This window comes from Nanorana parkeri, unplaced genomic scaffold, assembly GCF_000935625.1.
Source record: "Nanorana parkeri isolate BGI_ZX_2015 unplaced genomic scaffold, ASM93562v1 scaffold587, whole genome shotgun sequence".
Lineage (NCBI taxonomy): Eukaryota > Metazoa > Chordata > Amphibia > Anura > Dicroglossidae > Nanorana > Nanorana parkeri.
The window spans coordinates 578710-600499 of NW_017306855.1; the positions used below are offsets into that span (position 1 = coordinate 578710).

General features: G+C 40.7%; 1 protein-coding gene across 8 annotated transcripts in view; it reads left to right on the plus strand.

The window, feature by feature from the left end:
• PTPRT (protein tyrosine phosphatase, receptor type T) overlaps window positions 1-21790 on the plus strand; it is a 301471-nt gene that overhangs the window by 216819 nt on the left and 62862 nt on the right. For 5 of the 8 annotated variants that reach the window (XM_018562607.1, XM_018562609.1, XM_018562610.1 and 2 more), the window contains 5 exons: window positions 384-420; window positions 4784-4840; window positions 5052-5187; window positions 16053-16082; window positions 19493-19635. In XM_018562607.1, the coding sequence (XP_018418109.1) occupies window positions 384-420; window positions 4784-4840; window positions 5052-5187; window positions 16053-16082; window positions 19493-19635 (403 nt within the window). The remainder of the gene's footprint in view (window positions 1-383; window positions 421-4783; window positions 4841-5051; window positions 5188-16052; window positions 16083-19492; window positions 19636-21790) is intronic. The other 3 variants (XM_018562608.1, XM_018562611.1, XM_018562612.1) reach the window with 3 other exon arrangements.

The following is a 21790-nucleotide window of genomic DNA, read 5'->3' on the forward strand; positions in this document are numbered from 1 at the left end:
GGTTTTTTATACAAAAGAAAGCCCTTTACCATAGGTCGGGTGCCGCTTGTAAGCAGCAGCTGCAGACCCCATGCGCCTCTGTTGTCTACATTTCTCAACAGCCGTCTCTCCTGCTCACCTTTACGTTTCTGCTTCTGTGAATGAGAAATTGGGAAGTGAAAATTGTCATGGTGTGGTGTGAAATTACAAGCACCAGGTAATTACTTGAAATGTAAGATCAAGTGAACAGTTCTGCTTTTTCCAAGAACATTTCTGTGTACTCAAAACATAATCCGGGCGCTCTGTGAAGCAGAGGCCGCCCGTTGCAGGAATAGCTTTTTCCACCTCCGTTAAAGCCGACTAATGAGTTTGCGCTGATTGTCTTGTTTTCTTTGGTTTTACAGGAGACAAAGATCAGCTGCGTCCGTCTGGCCTCCAAAGGTGAGACTTTTTATATATATATAAGCAGAGGGGATGGTGAACGGTGGGCAAAATGATGACAGCACAATAGGTTATGTACTTCCAATGTGCAGAGAAAAATTTAAAGGGGGTATATATAGTCCTGTCAATCATTTTTTTTAGGTATACATATAAAAGAGATCAATGATTGATGTGAACAAAGTCAGCAAAGAGCATAAATGTTTAAAATAAATCTTGTTGCTATCAATGGTTTATAGTTGGCTGTGTACATGGCGGCAGCCATATTTTCTTATTTCAATACTTCCCTCTTTTGCAATTCTACACATCAGTGTTTTGCTCCTTCTCACAATACAAGTCTATCAGGGTTATTGACAAGTGAATAACCGAGCCGAAGTGAACAGAGCCGAACGAAGTTCGGCTATTCACTCCAGCTCAGTACGGCTGACTTCAGCTGTACATCGGCTGAAATCAGCCATATATCAGCTGCCTTTGGTCAGCTGAACATGCTCTGCATGTTCTGCTGAGCCGAAGTGCAGAGGGACTTCGACTCAGCTGATCCAGCTCACTCGCTGCCGTTCTCCCCTATTCTACAAAGGGGCCAAACGGCAGTGAGTGAATAGCAGAATGCCGCCGAGCAGCATTAGGCTCGGCTATTCTGCTCGTTACGTCCGAGGAAGCGAGCAGAATAGAAAATAAGTGAAAGGAATTGAAATTATTTTTAAAATGTAAAAAAAAAGTAAGAAAATTAAGAAAAAATATTTGAAAGAATTAAAAAAAGAATTTAAAAAACGTGAATAGCCCATAGGAGCCCTTCGATGCGACTGAACCGAAGGGCAGAGGTGGCCGAAGTGAGCCGAGGATCAGCCGAAGCTGCAGCTGGATCCTTCGGATCTTTAGTGAATAACCCCCTATGGGCCTAATTTGCTAACATATGTGCGCATCAATGGCGAATGGTTGAGCAAAACCTATGACCATGGAATTTCCAAGATAGCAAGCAATTGAACTGCAAGTTTGAAAATGACTTGCTAAACTATTGCTAGACTTGCCAAGCTTCACAGTGTTGTTGCACAATTACAGCAAGTCTGCATTGCAAGTCTCCGGACCAGCGAGCTTGCAGAGCTCTTGCTAAGACCTGCAGGACTCTTGCTGTAGACTTGCCAAGCAAATTTGCTACAAATTCAAAAAGTGTCAACTAGAACTTGTGCTGCATGTGTTCTTCAAGTCTACAACTTGCCAGGAATGTGTGCAGCAAGGTAACAAGAATTACAATTTAACCCTGCCACAAGTTTGTAGTAAGTTATCCTTGCTATCTGGGTTATTGTTCATCCGCGATGTTTGTGCACAAGCTTTAGTGAATACGCCTGATATTTGTTAACAAGGTGGTTTGCTGTGGATTGTATGCCAGGCAAGCCGTGGCTTGGCTAAAATAAAATGTTAATGATCTTTACCGTTAAGAGCCATTAATATTCTTGAATGTACATACCATATTGTATTTAAAAAGTACTAATGCGCAGGGCTATATTTAAAACCCCTAAAACATCCTAATTTCTAAAATTCAACATAGAACCTTATGTGTGGGCGTATTGGACTGCGGTTGCGAGATCTTTGCTCACATGGTCTGAGTTCAAGCAACAAACTTCCATTCACTGGTGTTTGGAATACATGTTCCAACACGAAATGCTTGTGCATACTCTTACTATGACATATGACAGCATAATCTGTATATTATCAGCTAGAGAGGATATTGGATTGTGATCAGAATTATGACTTTGCAAGCAGTAAAGCACATGCTCTCTGCTGATTGGAGAGCTCTGGCTCTGATTCAGCAGAAAGCATGTCAGACCTCTGCAGAGAAATCACTGCTTCCGCATATACAGCAAGAGTCCTTTTCTACAGCATGCTGGCAGGGGACAGGCTTTGCTACTCAGGCTGTGGCTACTTTCTAAAGAAAATAACCTGTAAGGCCCCTTTCAAACGGCCGTTCCAATCAGATTTGCCTGTAAGCTTTTCAGGAGCATCTGATCAGAAGCTCAATGTCAGTCTATGAGCAGATGGATCTAAATGGAACTGTGTCTTTCCTCAGAGCCCAGCAATGGTCATTGCTGAGCCTGATGAAGGGAACCCTGCGCAACCCTAAAGCGCTTGTCTGAGTGACATATTTTCTTCAGAAATGGACACTGTGATTCTGAAACAAAATTGATGTGCTGGTAATGTCTACCTTCAATTTCTACTGCTAGGGGCGCCAACCGCAGTCACTGCAACCACCCCCCATACTACATACTACAAAGATTTGGTCATTTTCCATTTCCATTCACTTGCCCGAAGACCTAACATGGGTCCATTAAACTCAGTTTTTTTCCCCTCTCTACTGGGGGAAAAAACTGAATGGACATGGATGTCACGAAAGTGACATCTGTTGCCTCCTTCTCCAATTTAACAGGAGATGTGTTCACGGATCCCCTGGTAATCAGAACGGATGCCACCCATATGAATGGGGCCTAAGGCTTTGCACCTGGAATGAATTAAAGTGAAAGTTCCATTGGTCTTTCAATAACTCAATGCTAACTGACCCCCCTCCCCATACCTACTATACCCCCTTGTGCTTACCTTAGATCAGTGGCCACCCAAAGAAATGTGACCTATGTTGGGCTACCCTCCGATCTACATTCATGCATGGCTTACTCTCTTATGACCCTGATAGAAAAGTTAATACCCCCTTGTAGGAAGTCTATTGAATAAAAAATGGCACATGTACTAGAGTACATATCTAGTGCAACACGTCTACTGTTTGCTGCACATCTGAAAGGCTGAAAGGATGTTGAGGATACATTGTGTGTTACAATGTGTGTGTCAATACCAGGGCTAATCGTGATTCCAATAAAAGCAAAACCTCCCTCTCAGCACAAATTTTTTAAGATTTTTTTCAAATGCATACATTTTCCCTATCTCAATATCTACCAAAATGTAGCACTTAAAAATCTGAAATAAGCCTTGCCTAAAACCTATGTAATTTATACAGTTGACCTGGAGAAATATTTTTTTTCTTCACCAAAGCTGAAGTTGCACTTTAGAAATTGATGTTGAAGGTCTTTTATCTGATATATGCCTAATAGAACCTTCTTAACAATAAACAAAGCAAAAGTGTTGGATGACAGTGGTGACCTTTAACAACCTATAAAGAGCTTAATGTCAGTTTTTTAAATCATCTGAAGATTGTGATTTATTCCATACAGGTCAGACAGTTTTAAACCGTAAAAAGGTGTTCTTTTCTAAGAAGGAGGGAGGTTTTTAGACACAAGCCCAAGGAATTAGTGCATCCAAACCCAGATAGGGTTGAATTTACATACAAAGCTCACGGGCCAGTGTCTAGGGTGGACGGGTTAGAGGGGACATTGCCAAGTATAAAAATGCAATATGTCTTATCTCTCTTCTGTCCGTTTCTGGACATTTGGGCAAAGTTCACAGTATAATGTTGCAGTAACGTGAGTTTGTGTTTTGCAATACTATTCATTTTGCATGGCACCTTAATGCACTGCCATACATTGTGTACCTGATAATGGGTCAGGTGTTGTTTTGGCATCAGGTGGTTTGTGTGTTGGCAGCCTCTTCAAAATGAATGGGTTGCCTTAATGGAGCGCAGGTTGAGTTTAAACCCGGCCCTATGGCTTTCAGCACGAGAACAGTAGGGGGGAGGGAATATTAAGATGAGTCAGGCGACTCTTTATAGTTAAGGAAACATAAAGCTATCTGGTCTTTTTCATTTGTTGGTCTGTATTGTTGAAAAGTAGGGATGCGCTCAAGTTTAGATTGAACTCAGAACTGAGCTCCTCTAAACACACGGAAGTGCCATGGCCACTTCCACCCAATCAGCTGATAGCCAGGCATTCCCTGTCCCGTTGCTGCATTTAAACAAAGGGGCAGGATGCGGGTAACACCCATCTGTGATTTTGAGCCTCATGATTAAAAAAAACTGAAATACAATGAATGAACAAGGTGGTCCAAGGACAGAAAGTCTGGAGAGGAAAAAGGCAGATGATTTTGGATGTCCTTCAGCCAGAAAATAGAGGCGGGCTCTATCTGACTTGCTGAGGCTTCTAATGCACACTGTGAGAAACTCACAGTGTGAACTGAAATCTGATTTAGAATTTCAGTTCAGGAGAGGAGCCTGTACAACTGTGCAAGACTGAAGGTAAGGCCGGAGTTTAGCTTAAATCTTTTCTTAAACGCTCATATAATTAGCCCCGGCCCTTTTAAAATGTATCCATCACACTGTGAGGGATTCTGTTAAATGCCCATCTACAGGTCATTGTTTCCCTCTTCGATTCTTACTATGTTTTCCTCTCCTGCATGCCTGCCAATGGGATCATTCCCTTTTGCTTCCTAGCGGTTACCGCCGACTATCTTCCCATCACCCGCAACCCCCCAAGCCAGCTATTCACAGGTGACTATGCGTCCTTCTGTGACAGACCTTTACTCTTCCTAATTGGCCTGCCTGGACCATGCAGCCATTTGGTTATCCCATGTGTATTTGCGGATGAGACGTTTTAACCTCTTCGCTGCCAGAGACAGTTTTGTAGGCCTACAAGGACATAAAAAGCCTTTGTTTTTGAAAAGTAAACTAAGGCATGACCTCCCCTTTTTTTCTCTTAAAGGGGCCTCCACACAGAATACCAACACGGTGGAGCCGGAGAAGCCAGCTGACAGTACGGTGCAGACTGCCGGAGTGATTGCAGGGATGCTGATGTTCATAATTATACTCCTTGGAGCCATGATGACCATCAAGAGAAGGTTAGAATGTGATTCATAGGTGGACTTTGATGTAGATTGTGTGTAAATCTCTGGCAGAGAAGAGGTTACAACTCATTTACAAGGGAGATCAAAAAGTTCATAGACATAGAAGCAATGAAAAAAAAATATACCAAATATACCAAGAAGAATCTTTCTCAACAAATGGAAACAGTACCACGGAGATTCGGTGGCATCAGTATCGAACACAATCAAGTCCAAGGTGATCATGGTGAAAAAAACAGGTTCATGCATGAACCTGTTTTCTTTCACTATGATCACCATGGACTTACGCCAAGGTACTGGTCCCATTCGTTGAGAAAGATTTATCTTGGCTAAATATGTATTGACAGCAAAAATTATTTCATTCTCAATGGCAAATGTATTTGCAACAAACCTTTCTTCAAAAGTTTCAGAAAAGTCCAACAGTGTTGATCCAAAGGTTTGGTGGAAAAGTCAAATGTCTTTATCCTGCAAATTGAATACCAATCATACCCATCACAACTTCATTCTTACAGAACCTTAACATAAGCACTGTCTATTGGCCATGACATTTGGAAAGCAACCTGGTAAATGTTGAGTTATAAGGTCAGAAGTTGCTACAAATGATTCTATGAACTTTATGATCACTCCTCCTCATCATTCAATCAGGTCCTCTAAAACCCAACTCCTCTTTCTGATATATTTGACATTCAAAGCTATGAGAGACATTTCTTTGTCAACTAGAACTCCAGACCAAACCCTTTTTTTTGTTTTGTTTTTAGTTTAGTCCCTGTTTGTGAGATTCTCTTCACTTAGTGTCTTCCAGTGACATCCAAGGCATTGTGAGATTGCCACCCCATCTCGTCCCAGTGACACCCATGATAATTATGAGATTGCCCTTACTTCTTGTCTCAGTGACACCCAGAACATTGTGAGATTGCCCTTATGTTTCGTCACAGTGACACCCAGGATAATTGTGAGATTGCCCTTACTTCTTGTCCCAGTGACACCCAGGGCAATGTGAGATTGCCCTTACTTCTTGTCCCAGTGACACCCAGGGCAATGTGAGATTGCCCATACTTCTTGTCCGAGTGCCACCCATGGCATTGTGAGATTCCCCTTCTTGTCTTAGTGACGCCCAGGGCATTGTGCGGTTCCCTTTACTTCTTGTCCCAGTAATACTCAAGGCATTGTGTGATTCCCCTTAGTTTTTGTCCCAATAACACCCAGGGAACTGAGAGATTCTCCATACTTCCTGTTCCAGTAACACCCAGGGCACTGAGAGATTCTCCATACTTCCTGTTCCAGTAACACCCAGGGCATTGTGAGATTCTCCTTACTTCTTGTCACAGTAACACCCAGGGCATTGTGAGATTCCCCTTAGTTTTAGTCCCAGTGACAACCAGGGTATTAAGAGATTCCCTGTACTTCTTGTCCCAGTATCAACCAGGGCATTGGAAATAGAATGTTCCCAACAATGCACTGTGTCAATGTAACAGGGTTGAGGGGAAATCTCATCATCAAGGGCATATTCAGCAACAAAAACCTGATGAAAAATCTAAAAAAGATTTCCCTTTTATAGTAAATATGACAAATATCATCCCATGCTTTGTGTCCCTTTTTGCTTTATAAATATCCTCATTGGGAGTTGCTATGGAATGTTGGTATTATTACAGAATTGCTTCTGTAATATTGCTTTATCAGCTGTTTGGAAAACATTCTACAGTATAGACCCGGCATTTCCATAAGAAGGGGTCAGCAATGGCAGCCTCTATGTTTTTCATGACAGGTTCCTTTAATCCTGTACACACAGATAGACAGATACAAAGATGATTTTACTTCCAGGCGTCAGAATGTCAAATTTATTCAAAAGGTGGAGCAAAGCTTTAGAGGATCGATAAAGCTAAGCACATAGTAGAAATTAAATAGTGGTGACATTTAGAAAAAAATATGAAGAATTTATTAGCTTACCGGAACTTGAAATATTTATTAAAACTAATATACGGAGAGGTAATATTTTACAACACACAGTGGACATCCCATTAAAGGGCCTCACTCACACCTGCGATTGCATGAGTCTCATGGATTCCTCTGTAAGACTCATGCGATCCTCTACGGATGGACCCCACTCGCACCTATGATGAGTTTTATGGATTCCTGTGTAAGACTCAATCTGCTGTGGATGGGAGAATTGTACCTTCCAGCGTCCGCATCTGTTACAATGTGAGATTGCCCTTACTTCTTGTCCCAGTGACACCCAGGGCAATGTGAGATTGCCCATACTTCTTGTCCGAGTGCCACCCATGGCATTGTGAGATTCCCCTTCTTGTCTTAGTGACGCCCAGGGCATTGTGCGGTTCCCTTTACTTCTTGTCCCAGTAATACTCAAGGCATTGTGTGATTCCCCTTAGTTTTTGTCCCAATAACACCCAGGGAACTGAGAGATTCTCCATACTTCCTGTTCCAGTAACACCCAGGGCACTGAGAGATTCTCCATACTTCCTGTTCCAGTAACACCCAGGGCACTGAGAGATTCTCCATACTTCCTGTTCCAGTAACACCCAGGGCACTGAGAGATTCTCCATACTTCCTGTTCCAGTAACACCCAGGGCATTGTGAGATTCTCCTTACTTCTTGTCACAGTAACACCCAGGGCATTGTGAGATTCCCCTTAGTTTTAGTCCCAGTGACAACCAGGGTATTAAGAGATTCCCTGTACTTCTTGTCCCAGTATCAACCAGGGCATTGGAAATAGAATGTTCCCAACAATGCACTGTGTCAATGTAACAGGGTTGAGGGGAAATCTCATCATCAAGGGCATATTCAGCAACAAAAACCTGATGAAAAATCTAAAAAAGATTTCCCTTTTATAGTAAATATGACAAATATCATCCCATGCTTTGTGTCCCTTTTTGCTTTATAAATATCCTCATTGGGAGTTGCTATGGAATGTTGGTATTATTACAGAATTGCTTCTGTAATATTGCTTTATCAGCTGTTTGGAAAACATTCTACAGTATAGACCCGGCATTTCCATAAGAAGGGGTCAGCAATGGCAGCCTCTATGTTTTTCATGACAGGTTCCTTTAATCCTGTACACACAGATAGACAGATACAAAGATGATTTTACTTCCAGGCGTCAGAATGTCAAATTTATTCAAAAGGTGGAGCAAAGCTTTAGAGGATCGATAAAGCTAAGCACATAGTAGAAATTAAATAGTGGTGACATTTAGAAAAAAATATGAAGAATTTATTAGCTTACCGGAACTTGAAATATTTATTAAAACTAATATACGGAGAGGTAATATTTTACAACACACAGTGGACATCCCATTAAAGGGCCTCACTCACACCTGCGATTGCATGAGTCTCATGGATTCCTCTGTAAGACTCATGCGATCCTCTACGGATGGACCCCACTCGCACCTATGATGAGTTTTATGGATTCCTGTGTAAGACTCAATCTGCTGTGGATGGGAGAATTGTACCTTCCAGCGTCCGCATCTGTTCACATGTAATCGCTTAGGTTGCGATTACCTGAAGACAATTCCATCTCGATGCAAAGAATCTGCGCCCAGGCACAGTTGTCCGCAGTCTATCGCAGCATGTGCGAATACATGCAAACAGGCTGTGAACAGCTGCAGGCAGTGGTGGCTGTCATTGCATTGTAGAGCTCCTCCTGTCCGAAGCAGATTGCATGAGGTTAACATGGTCTGCCCCATTTGCAGGTGCGAATGGGGCCTAAAAGGGCCACATTTCATTAGCCCCTTCTCAGCCTTTGATGGCTGAACAGAAAAATGTTAATTCCACGTTACACATATCAAGTTCTGTTAAGCTATAAAGATGTATATAATCATAATGTTTTGTTTTAACCTGCTGTGTTTCTAATCATTGAATTGAGGATATCAGTGGCTCTATAAAGATTGGCAAGGTTTTTTCCTCGGCTGTCTTTGAACCATTTTTATCCTCCTCTGTTTTCCCACTTGCGTTTCTTATTTTTTTTCCAGTTTTTGTTGTACGCTATACCTCCTGTCTTCTCACTTTATGTTCCATCTCCTTTACAGTATGTGTTAATTTGTCCACACCTTGTCTTCCTTCGGGGATTGATGTAATAACTGTTGTACGTTCATGCTACCAGTATGCACACGTAAGCCGTGTAGCACACAAGTTCAACATCTGGTGTGTGTGTGTATGTAATTTGTATGTAGAGTATCGCCCTAAGCGTAAGTGTACTCGTTTTCCTACATTTCTGCAACAATTCAGAAAGAAGGTTTTGCAGATCTCGGAATATAGAACTCAAGGGGGATATAAGAATATGTTTCTGTTATTAGACTGGGAGGCATGCTGCATATGTCAGGCAATCTGCCTTCATCTTGCACAGGCCGCAGCTATTTAAAGGGCTTATTTATACTGCTGCGTTTTAACGCATGCATTGCAATGTAAAATTCATGTGTCTATCTCGATATAATAGTGATAGTGTCTGTCCCATCTGAGAACTGCAGTGCAGTGTGTTTTTTTCTGCGTTTTAGTCGATCGGGTGGCCCATATGTGTGCGTAGGGAGGCGCACAGAATATACTAAAGGAGTAGACTTTTCAAAATATTCACCTAGCTGAAGTTAACTTTCAATATTTAATCATTTGCAAGGGAAATTAGGAAAACAGGATTTTTGCTTGTACTTGATTGAAGTGACCATAACTTCACCTTATTCACCAACCGATGTGAAGAGTGAACGTTCCCTTTGCAAAGTGAATACTCTTTATTTATTTAGTATCTTTGTGATTGGGGTTAAAGAGGAACTCCAAGGATGTAAAAAGTTGACCCATGCAGAGGGCCTATCCCCGCATTGTAAGGGTTAACTGCTTGTTTTGGTCTAGGGGCTCCAAAAAAAATACACTCACCTGTCCCCGGATCCCACCTGGCTGCTAGACTTATCCCCGCAGCGTCTTCTCCCCTGGGCAGTCTAAGCCCCAGTGACGCCATCACGTCTAATGTAGTCTAATCACCTGCATTAAACGAGAGGATGCCAAGGGACAGTACACAGACAGATTGGAGGGGGAGAGAGATGAGCACTCACTGTCACATGACTGAGGATCAGTAGAGTATATATTCTGTATTCCCACCCCTAGAGAACAAATATCTTCCTTTTTAGTCATGTAGATATAAAAATTATATTATATCCTTTTATTCCAAACCAGCAGGCAGAGCCCTGTGCTCTTTTTTTAAAAACATTTACCTGACTATTAGTAGCTGCTCTGTTGAGAAAAAATAATAATTTACAGAGCTCAGTAACTCATCATCCTCACTGTCTGCTGTGTTGAGATGAGGTTTTTAGGGAGTTTGTCAGTTTGCACCCTGCATTGCATGTTTACTCATAAAGAAAACATAAAAATGTGATCTAAAACATTAGTTTTATCTATAAAAAAGTGAAATAAAAATTTACCAAAACCATTATACTTTACCAAAGCAAGCAAAGTAAAAAAAACAAGTAAAATGTTTTTCCTTTTAGAATTGGTCCCCTTCCAACTCTGCTGCCCCGGGCACTGGGGATAACTTAATACATTTTTTTTTGTATTGCCAGTGGTATTGCTAAGGTTTAAAAGACCTACCAGCTTCCCTTCTCCTCTACTAGTACCTTAAGTATCTAATACCTTTTGTTTGTTTTGTTTGACCTTTAGTATCAGGCAGAAAGCTCACTTTCCACTGAACATTAGAGGTTGAATGCACATAAGGGTGTTTATCTGTCTGTTTCTCCCTTTGCAGCTTCTGCTCCTCTTAACACATGCAATTAGCACTCCTATCCTCCCTAGAAAGTTGGGGCTACAGGTTTGAGATCCCGGGCACTTGACTGGAGACCTGGGGCCAGAAACAACAGCTGCAAGGGTCTAGCAACAGTCTGTACAGCCAGTACAGGATACCCCTACCAGGGGCGGATCCAGAGTCTATTCTCGGGAGGGGCACTGCCAGAAAATTAAGTAGATCCCTGGATCCAGACAAGCCCAGCCTCCTGTCTCCCACGCTGTCAGAAACTGCATACAGCGTGTGCTGGTTACTACTTAAACCGGCGCGCTGTGTGCAGCTTCTGAACTGCATTAATAAGTAAAACATTTACATTACTTTATAAAAGGGCATTTAATGTAATAAGAGTCTAAATTGCATATAGGCTATAAAAATGGTGATCCAGAACTGTAAAAATTATTTACTGCTTCTGTGTTCTCACTGTTCTCACTGTTACCACCGTGTTTGCATATTCATCATGTTATCTGTGCATTGGCCATCCATTCATCGGATTCAGCCTGAAGAATTTCCATAACTGTTTATTGGGACTCATTATTAGCATACATATCTGTGATTGTCAGCAGTTCTGTTTGAAGACGACACTGCATGTCATATATCTTTGTCACTTTGTGGTGTTGGTATTATAATGACTATATATGATGCAGGGAGGAGCAGAGCAGAAGCCAGCAGCTGTATGAGAATGTGTGGTAGAATAAGACGTATGCATTATACCGCAGGTAGACAAGATAGAGAGGAAGAGCTAGATGTCTACTAGGCCTACCGCAAACACGGGAAGATTGCAGCAATAAAATACGCCCCGTTTCTGAAGCCTGCATTAGGCGTGCACTGATGGAGTGCTATCAGTAACTTTACAAGGCTGTATGAATATATTTTTGACAAATTACAATATACAGCAAAAGTATCATAGAAAAAAAAACTGTACCTTTCATTAATTAAATTGAAGAACAGGTTCACATTAAACCCAGCCCCTGCAGCATATTATACTTGCCTCTCCTTCGCCCCCTTAACAGCTCTCTTTGCTGCTGGGAGTGAGGAGAAGAACACAAGTAAGATCCAATTTTAATTCAATTCGGAGGTTACTGAGGGATGAGAATGGGGGTCTTTGATTTTATGCAGGCCTGAGATTTGGTTGATTGGGAGTTTACACAAGTCTGAGATGGGGATTTTCTTGGATCCTACACAGGGATGGGACTAGGAATGACTCGGACCTTACATAGGGTTGACACTGGGATTGACTTGGAGTTTGAATGGGGTTATGACTGGGAATAACTTGGACATTACACAGGGCTGAGACTGGGAATGACCTCGAGTTTACACAGGGCTGAGACTTTGAATGACTCAAGTCTTACACAGGGCTGGGACTGGGAATTACTTGGACCTTACACAGGGCTGAGACTGGGATAGACTCGGTTCTGTAGATCTGATGCTAGGTTCACTTCATGCTCTTTGCTGGCACTGATGCTCTTCATTTGAGCTGTGGCATCTCTTTGAGCATGTCTCCATGTTCTATCAGCTGCATTTCAATGGAGTCCTTGTGTAAAGGTATTAGTTATCATTTACGTCATTCCGTTTCATAAACAAAGTAGGGTAGCTAAGCACCCCAAACAGTACAAGTTACAGTCAGGTGCTGGCAGAACATCCATCCCTACCTGCATCCTTACAGGTGTCATGCTATGTTTGAAGTAAACAGGATAGAACTCTCTGAAGCAACCTCAAAGATTATTTAAAATCCACACAGAAAAAGTCCAAAGAAAGCGTCAGACCAAAGAACAGAGAGTCAAAAATCTTTTTATAATGCTTCACAAAAAAACAAACTGCCAACATTGGGAGATAAAGGTCTCATCTTCTTCAGGGCTACACAACAAACATGGAATTGATACACAAATGGTTTTGGTTTCTAATCACATAAAAATACAATTAACCTCCTATCTACACATGCGGCAAAATAAATTAATATAATAAAAATATCAGCAAATCATGTTCTATTATGACTAAAAAAGCATGAACCAAACTAGATATGATAAGTAATTTAAAATAGTTATGAAAATCAGAGACAAACAACCATATATGATCTATTCTTTGGATCAATAAAGCCAATTTTATTACATCAATTCATGTTGCCGCATGCGTAGGAAGAAAGTTTATTGTATTTTTATGTGATGAGATTCTAGGTCTCCAAAACCATTTGTGTATTAATTTCATGTTTGTTTTGCAGCCCTGAAGAAGGGGAGATATTTGTGCTTCCAAGGTGTGTTAGTCGTTTGTCTTGTTGTGATGAAGCATCATCATTAAAGAGTTTGGACTTTTATGTGTTTTTTGGTCTGGTACACTTTTTGGACTTTTTATGCGTTGATTTTAAACTTTTGGGTCCCCGATTTTGGTTGTGCCCTGTTTGTGCTGAGAGCAGCTTCTTTTTAGGAGCTGTACCCCATATAAATTTGATTCAGCTATTATCCATTGGTGAATCAAATCCAGCGTCTCAAGCACGTGTTCAAAGATTCTTTGAACACCAATGATGGAGATCCTGCTTTGTACAAATGTGATGCTGAATAGAGATTGATACAAGCAGATAGGACAGATTTTAAATACCGATTAAGTAACCGAAATCTCTATTAGTATACTTGATATTATAGGCAGTTCCCAGATGGGACTCAACAGAGTAGGCTTGTAGGGGTAGGGAGGTGGGATTCCAATGGGGAATCCATGTTACCCACTGGTGATTTTATTATTCATTATGCCAATAAGTGCTCTATATATTGTTCGAGGTGTATACCATCACTATTGGGGATACAAGTATGACCCCGTTCACATGTAGCGACATACCTTTGCAGCGGCCAGGATAGCGCGACTTTTGGGGCGACGTTCCAGCGACGATCCAGCGATGGTAGCGCGACCTTCTGCGTCGGGCTCCATAGAAAAAAAGCAAAATCGCGCAAAATCCGCCAAAAAAGGGTCCGGTAGAAGCGACTTGCGACCGCGACGAGCGACGCGCGACATGGAGTTAAGACAGCTCCATTGAATAGCATTGGCCAGCGACTTCTCGCGATATCGCGCGGCAAAAATGCGCGATATCGCGGCGGAAATCGCGCGATAAGTCGCTATATGTGAACGGGGCCTAAAGGGGCAAGATATTACAGGGTCTCCTCACCCCCTAAACCTCCATCATAAAGGAAACCTGCCATGAGGAAACCATGTAGACTGGATTATGTTATCCCCTTCTGAATAAAAATAAGCATTTTCAGAAGTAGCTCATACATACCTCTTATAAAAGATCACCTGTAAAGACAATGCAACTACTGAGACCTATCCTAATGGACAACCATAGCAGTTCAACATAATACCTTTTTTAAAGTGTAACTGAATAGTGGCCCCAGAGTTTTTGCTATAACAGCAGATTAACATTTTAGTTCACCCCTATAGGTTTATTCTCCCTGTCTTCTTATGGGTCCAAAGTGTACAATAAGAGAAAAAAATCATAGCAGCAAGGGAAAGAGATTTTATGGCAGGAGAGACATGCAGAGCCTCTTCTGCCACAAAACATCTGCAAAAAACAAAGTAAAGTTTAATTTCACTTTAACAATCCAAATCATGTGAATAAACTACATGAATGGTATACATGTTAATAAATGCCATTGCTGCATGGATAAGTAATTTATTATGCAACCGTATAGTCCTGGGGCCCCCTGTACTTCTGAGCCCCATAGCTATTACCTGGTCTGCTATAACTGTAGTTGCACTTTTGATTGCTATGCTTATTATTATGAAAATAGGGGGCTGCTGAACATTCTGAAAAGTGAACTTTATAGCAGCGTGTAGCTGAAATAATTGACAGCAGGAAAAATGAACGCTTTTTGTATGAAAAAGCAGGAAACTGGCTGTGTAAATTGTTAGAAAGAGAAAAAAATAAAGGATGATTGTACTGAAGAAAAAAAATCACTGACAGGAGTAAAATGAGTGCTAGCTGTGTTTTATAGCTAGGAGTAATTAGTTTTACTATATCATTACTCTATAATGAGTTATAAGAAGGAGTAAAGTATGAGTGAACCATGGCTGTGTGCTTGTCATAGAAAGAGAATAAGATTAGAAGATAGCTGAATAAAATGTATACATATTACAATTTACCATTGTCAGATAAGTTAATAAATTCATTTTTCACTAAACTATTGACTAAGGCCATATATTGAATAACATTTTATCAGTAATTCACCTCGTTGTGGTCAACGAGGGGAATTAGGATATAATTCATAAAATTTAAATTTTAGAATGGAAGAACCTTTCTGTACTCACAGAAAATGAACAATGAAACTTTATTGAGAGTCATTACATGAAAAAGGCAGGGTAGGGAATAGAAGGTTTTCTAAAAATTGCATTTCTGAGAGTCAGGTGTGATTCAATAATAATAGATGTGAATATGTGCTGCCTATAGCTCTCTTGACATATACAGACGACCCACAGACATTTAAGGGCAGTCAGATGTGCAGCCATTATCTGGCAACCCCTTAGGCATCTTATCTTCTGGCTGCTCCATAAACAAGTAAACTTAGTAGGTCTGTGGACAGGGAAGGAGGAAAGTGGTTCTTACAGACAGCTTTGGATTAATTGCTAGGGAACAATTGTAATATTCTCTCCAATTCCCTGTAGCATGGTCAGCTGCTAAGCTTGCACGTTCCATAGACATAAGATGGTCCACCAGTCTGGCTGGATTGGTAGGTGTTTATTGTGTATCTGTTGTCAGGTTATATGCTGACATTAGAGAGATCTGTATGTATTATTTATTGAGGGATGTACCTCCTCCAGTTGGAACAATAGATATGCAGAAAGCCATAAACAATACTGGTGTGTTAAGATTCTTCCTATGGTAGTCTCTATTGAACAGGCTCCAAAGCACCTTATGCTAGAATCTAGATGAGTAGCTCTGCACTTCCATCATTTATTTCGATATTGTGCTGGTTAGCTTTTTCACATCCACACGCCTGTCTGATGTCACTCTGTCACCTAGGTGAGGTCATGCTGTCACATCTAATTATTCCTCTTTTCTTTTTATTTCTCGTTTTTCGGTCCCCCCATGTGACCGCTCTCCATCCTCTAGAAGAAATGTGTACTCCTATTCATACTATCTGTAAGTACCTGCAGAAACCACCCCATATTCCCTATCCAGATTTTCCAGACTCTCCCCCTGTACATCTACAGTTCTGTATCTCTCATATCATATCATGTGCTGTACAACACTGCATGGGGATGTTTTTTTATTCAGAAAGAGTAGTGTATATGTGCAGATCACCTAGTTTTCGCATAGTTACATTGTTATCTTGGTTACAAAAAATATTTCCATCAAGTTCAAAAGTTAAAAAGTATTTCTAGGCTAACAGGGTTAAAACTTGACAGGAGAGTCTAACCATTCCCCACTCTATGCAAAACAGATTTACAGGGTTATTCACAAAAGGGTGAAGAGTCTGGAGAAGGTAGGAGAAGTGAGCAATCTAGGACAAGATAGCTGAACTGGAAAGTGAGCTGAATTGGAGAATTTTTCCAAATCAGCTATTTTGGCCTAGATTGTTCACTTATCCTGCCTTCTCCATACTCTTCACCCTTCTGTGAATAACCCTATAAATCTGTTTTGGATAGAGTGGGGAATGGTTAGACTCCCCTGTCAAGTTTTAATTGCTGTCTATGTCCACATTAGGATGATTCACCCCTTTATTTTTAAGGGTTACCATTTTCACCAACAAATAAAGTGAGGGGAAATCAAAATAGAGTTGACCCCAGAACCAGAGGTGAAGGGAAATCTTCCACAGGGGACACTTGTTCCAGGAAAACTGTCTAAGAGGAGAATTCCCCTCATTTTGGGAGATTTCCTGTGACTTCCTCTTGTATCTCGGCGACAGGAAGTGAAGGGAATTTCCCCATTGGTACACAGACAGTAAAAAAAATACCCTGGCAGGGGTTAACCCTTCCCTACTTTATGCAAAATTGGAAAATAAAAGGGTTTGGCTATACTTACGCTGTAAGTTTAAAAAGCTGAAGCCAAAATGGAACCTCTGTCTGTTGCAACCAACTAGGAGCCCCAGATTCTCACTCCTTCTACATGCTATTCTTTCTGCACTAAGAAGACTCAGCACTTCTTCCACATTCTCCATGGTGTAAAATACATGGAAACATCAACATGGAATACCCCTTTGTAATAGCCCTAGTAAATAACTAGTCCTAAATTTAGTCCTATCTAAGAACAGACACTACAAAGTGGTGTTAGCCCTGTATTTTGCACCACTTTAATGTAGACCTACTTTGCTACTAAGGGCTCAGCATTCTAATTTTGGGACCAAGCCCTGCCCCTGAAGCTAAGCCAAACCCACATGACGGCCTAAATTAGCCACTGCCATTGGAGATGGTGGTTGACAAAGCTTAGCCTCCAAGCTCAGTATGTCGAGTCCTTTTGTAATAAAGTAAACCAGAATCAGAGAAACACAGAAAATATTTTTCTAAAAAGGAAATAGACATTTTTTGGTGCGTGCAACTTTTAAAATAGGTGCAAGGTTGCTTTAAGATATATTTTGTTGCACATAGGATCACATTATTTGTAATATTGTTCCTGTGTTCTTTCCCCTCCTTTACATTTTAAATATATTTGATCTTGTTCACACTTCATCCATTGCTCTGTTTGACAAAAACCACCTGCTTTCATTCCACACTGTCTACATCTGTCTTGCCAGATATCAGGGTCAAGTTATCAAAGCTATGCTATTACATTGCATAGTGTAAGAGGACTTGGTGATAGTTAACTGATTTGCAACTGATAGCACAAGCTTTTAATAGTTTGCAAAGTAAAACAGAAACTCCCACTGCTAGTAACACAATTGAACCCCCCATTCAGACTTAATAGCAGCTTTTAGAATGGTTAAAAACTCTCATGGCTTTAGGCAATTATCCCAATGCTCTGGACTCTACCATTGCTGCTACATACATTTTTGGTGGTATGTTGCAAATCTAAAGAGGGCATTTGTATGGCATAATATGCTCACTTGTGTCAGCAGCCAGTTGTAGTCTCTGATGGTAGCAGCTTGTTCCTAATTCCAGCAGACTAAATGTGTTCACTCCTTTGAGCTGGAAGACCATTTCAGAGAAATTGGTGTAGGTGGGTGGTTCATGGTGAAACATTATAATATCACTAGTGCTACTCGAGCATGGCAAAAAAATATGACTGTGTACAAGCTATGCCCATGAGTGCTCAAGGATTGCCTAATGCTACTTATGGACATGAAGCAGCCATATGCTGTCAGACTGGGCAAGGATCTCATGTTCATGAGACCTGTTCTTGACCGTTCTCACAGGAAACTATTAAATAGGCAGTTTAGAAAGCTTCATCTGATCACTATCTGCAACAAAAAGCAGTGCTGGCAGCACTGATTTTCTTCTCCTTTTCCTTCTAGATTTGCACGAACACCAATGTTCATGTTTGTGACTCTGACACCCTGTCCTGGTGCCCTTGTGGGTCTAGAGGCACTTTACCCCCCTCCTTAAATTGCAAACAGTTGTAAACATCAACATTATATCGCAGGTGCTATATCTGTGGGGGTGAATGAACACTACCACACTGCAGCTTTACCAAACTCCACTATCAACCAAAACTGATAGGATTACCCCAAGCTCTCATTACAAAGCTCTTAGAATCATGTTGAAAAAGAGCTAAAATAAGTGTCTTTCACTAAAATATTTTATTGAGGGAAGATGAGCAGGATTTGACGCCTCTAGTGGGGGCCATAGTGACAGTGGTCCATCACTGGACCTTTATTGCCATTAAGTAGGGGAATACCACTGGACCAACCATGTTTTACTGCGTTAAAAAGATCTGCCTTGCATGACAAGCACAAGACATATATATTATATTAGAATCCCCTAGGTTATCTTAGGATTTATTGCTGCTTGTTTTCTTTGAGTATGTTTATTCTGTAACCAGCCTGAATATTTAGCAGTCTCTACCCATCTCCTTCCGCATAAAAATATCACAGCAATCCGCTGCCCGTTATTAATAGTTGGCTCAAACTCATTAGTGATCTGTGGATTAATCTTTCCTTGTGGAGGAAGTGTAAGGTGTTAATTACTGAAGCCTACAAGGGAGCGAAGCCCAAGTGTCACAACATTACGAACACGGGCAACCTAATGTCTGCCAAGCATCCCTGAGCTCCCAATTACAACATGAAAAGCAGTAATATTCCTTGGCTGGCTCCATCTACAGCTATGTGCAAAGGCTGTCGTTGTGCTCGCCAGTTGAATCACATTTATATCTGATTATTCAATATCTGATTATCCAATGATTCGCCAATTATGAACTCCTTCGTTTAAACAAGAGAAGCAGTGCTGTACAGCCCTATGTTTGACATCCAGTCGGTTGAGGAACTATAGCCACAATAAATGGCTCCCTATGTGTCTGTCTGTGCTAACGGGAAACACAGTGTGCTGCAAATCTTTCTTTTCTGTGTCACTGACATATCCAGTCTTGAGTTTGTCAGACGCTGTTTTCTCTGCCTCTAGGAAACTGGCCAAGAAACAGAAAGAGACCCAAAGTGGCTCCCAGAGGGAAATGGGTCTGGTGGCTTCAGATAAAAGTTCCGGCAAACTCAGTTCAACCCGCAATGAGGATACATTCTCCAGCTGCCAAGACGTCAATGGATTCAGTAAGAAAATCACAGTGGTTGGGGATGGAGCTATCATTAGTACCATTTTTGTGAATTAAAGATGATTCATAGTAAAGCAATTGTACAATTGGAATTATGAAAAAAACATCCTCCAGAATTAATTCTCAAGGCTGTCACAGTGACCTCCATTTTAATTAGTTGTCCACCCTGATTGCATAAATTGAGTGTGACTTGTAATCCAGACCAGATATTCAACCTTTCCATGTTGCAACTTGCTGCATATAAAAACTGGAACTGGTTCCAGCAACCAATCAGGTTTTATGTTGGAAAAACAAACAGACAATCAGATTACTACAAAATGTAACAGGAAATGTCCAAAATGGGGTCACAATCAGAAATAAAAACCTGACAGAAAATTTGGAATTAGGCTATATCAACTCTGCTTTACTCAGTATGTCTGTGAAGGTTTTCATTCATTCATAAATCAAAGCAGCTGAACTTTTCTTGAAGATGTTTCTCTGGTCATCCGACTAGCTTTCTCAATTCAGAAAGTTTCAGAATTTCTGAACTGAGAAAGCTAGTTGGATGACCAATGAGAGGACTTCAAGAAAAATACAGCAAGTCCAGTTGCTTTGATGTATTTTTTACAGATATCTTCTTTACTCAGTTTTTCCAGTTTTCATTTTCATGGATTAGTGAAGGCTTTTTTCAGGGACCACAACTTCCAGCTTGCAAATACTGCCATTGATTTGGATTACTTCCTGCTATAAGGCAAGGCAAGAACCTACTCTCTAAATCCTGATTCGTAGTAACTTGTGTAGGCACTGAGGAATTGGTGTAATAATGATGGGTTTGCACCAACTTACTTTTTCCCAGTGACTAAACAGGTAGGTTTAGCTCATAATGAGGGTGGGATATTTTCATAGGCAGGACTAGCAGCAGTGCTCACAGAGACCAAAACCCAACTCAAAGCTTGTACCAAAAATAGCTGTGCTACATGTGCATGAGTGATTTATTCATTTTAATTATTTTGGCTAAAGAATTATTTTTGGCAACATTTTCTAAAACAAAAATTTGACAGAAGCTTAGTAAGTCATACTAATGCTGGTCATGCTTGGAAATACTGACTGCTAATTAGTAAATAGCAGCCAAAATATCTATCTAATTCTGTTCTAGTAAGAGGCAATCTGCAGTACCTACATAAACTAAAAAGAAAGTTGAAGTTTTGTTAAGTAAATTAAAGCCGGGCATGCCTGGAAATGTTGACTGTTCATTAGGAAATGGCAAGTCTATTTCTGACATAAAAAAGGCTGTAGCATATTGTAGAAAACCAAGATTGTGCTGCTAATATATTCTGTGTCTTATGAAAATACTCAGAACAAACCATATGTTAATGTGTATCTAAAGCCAACATTTTTGAGGTTGGGTAAAGTAGTAAAGATTTAAAACTACTGTCATGTTTATATCCTACTATGTGCTATGTCCTACCATTTTTCTGCACTTACTGTCTGGGAGACACTTTGAAAAGTGAGGGAAAATCATTGCTTAGTTGTCACCGGAACAGGTGTTCATCATTGCTTGTTCTGGTGTTATCAGTAATATTTTGGATTTCCTATCACTTTTGTCCCCATGACAATAGTCAACATTACAAAGAGAAAGGATAAATATCCCAAGGTAGTGGCACAGACAGCAATGAAATGCTGACAGGCTCTATAACCCCTTCCAAAGCTATCGAAACAGAAGTTGAATAGATGAAAACTTTTCAACGTTGTAAAATGAAAACTTTGTTCCTGGAATTTTAATGCAGAGTTTGGACTTTAGGACAGTAACGCCAACATTAAATAGGGCCCAATTTGTTGAGCCCAATGTGACTATGCATTTTTCTTGCTGTGTTTTCTAGTGACCTCAATTATTTAGGTGTATCTAAAACCCAAACTGTTTTTTTGTTGTTGATACCGTGATGAGAGGTTAGAACACCTGTCCTATTTTTTATAACTGTCTATAAGGAAGACATTACAATCACCAAACAATTCAAGACAAAATGGTAAGGAGGGCCCTGCCCGTGAGGGCTTTTTAGATTGTAAGCCCTCACGGGCAGGGCCCTCTTTACCATCTTGTCTTGAATTGTATTGTGATTGTAATGTCTTCCTTATATTGTAAAGCTCTGCGCAAACTGTTGGCGCTATATAAATCC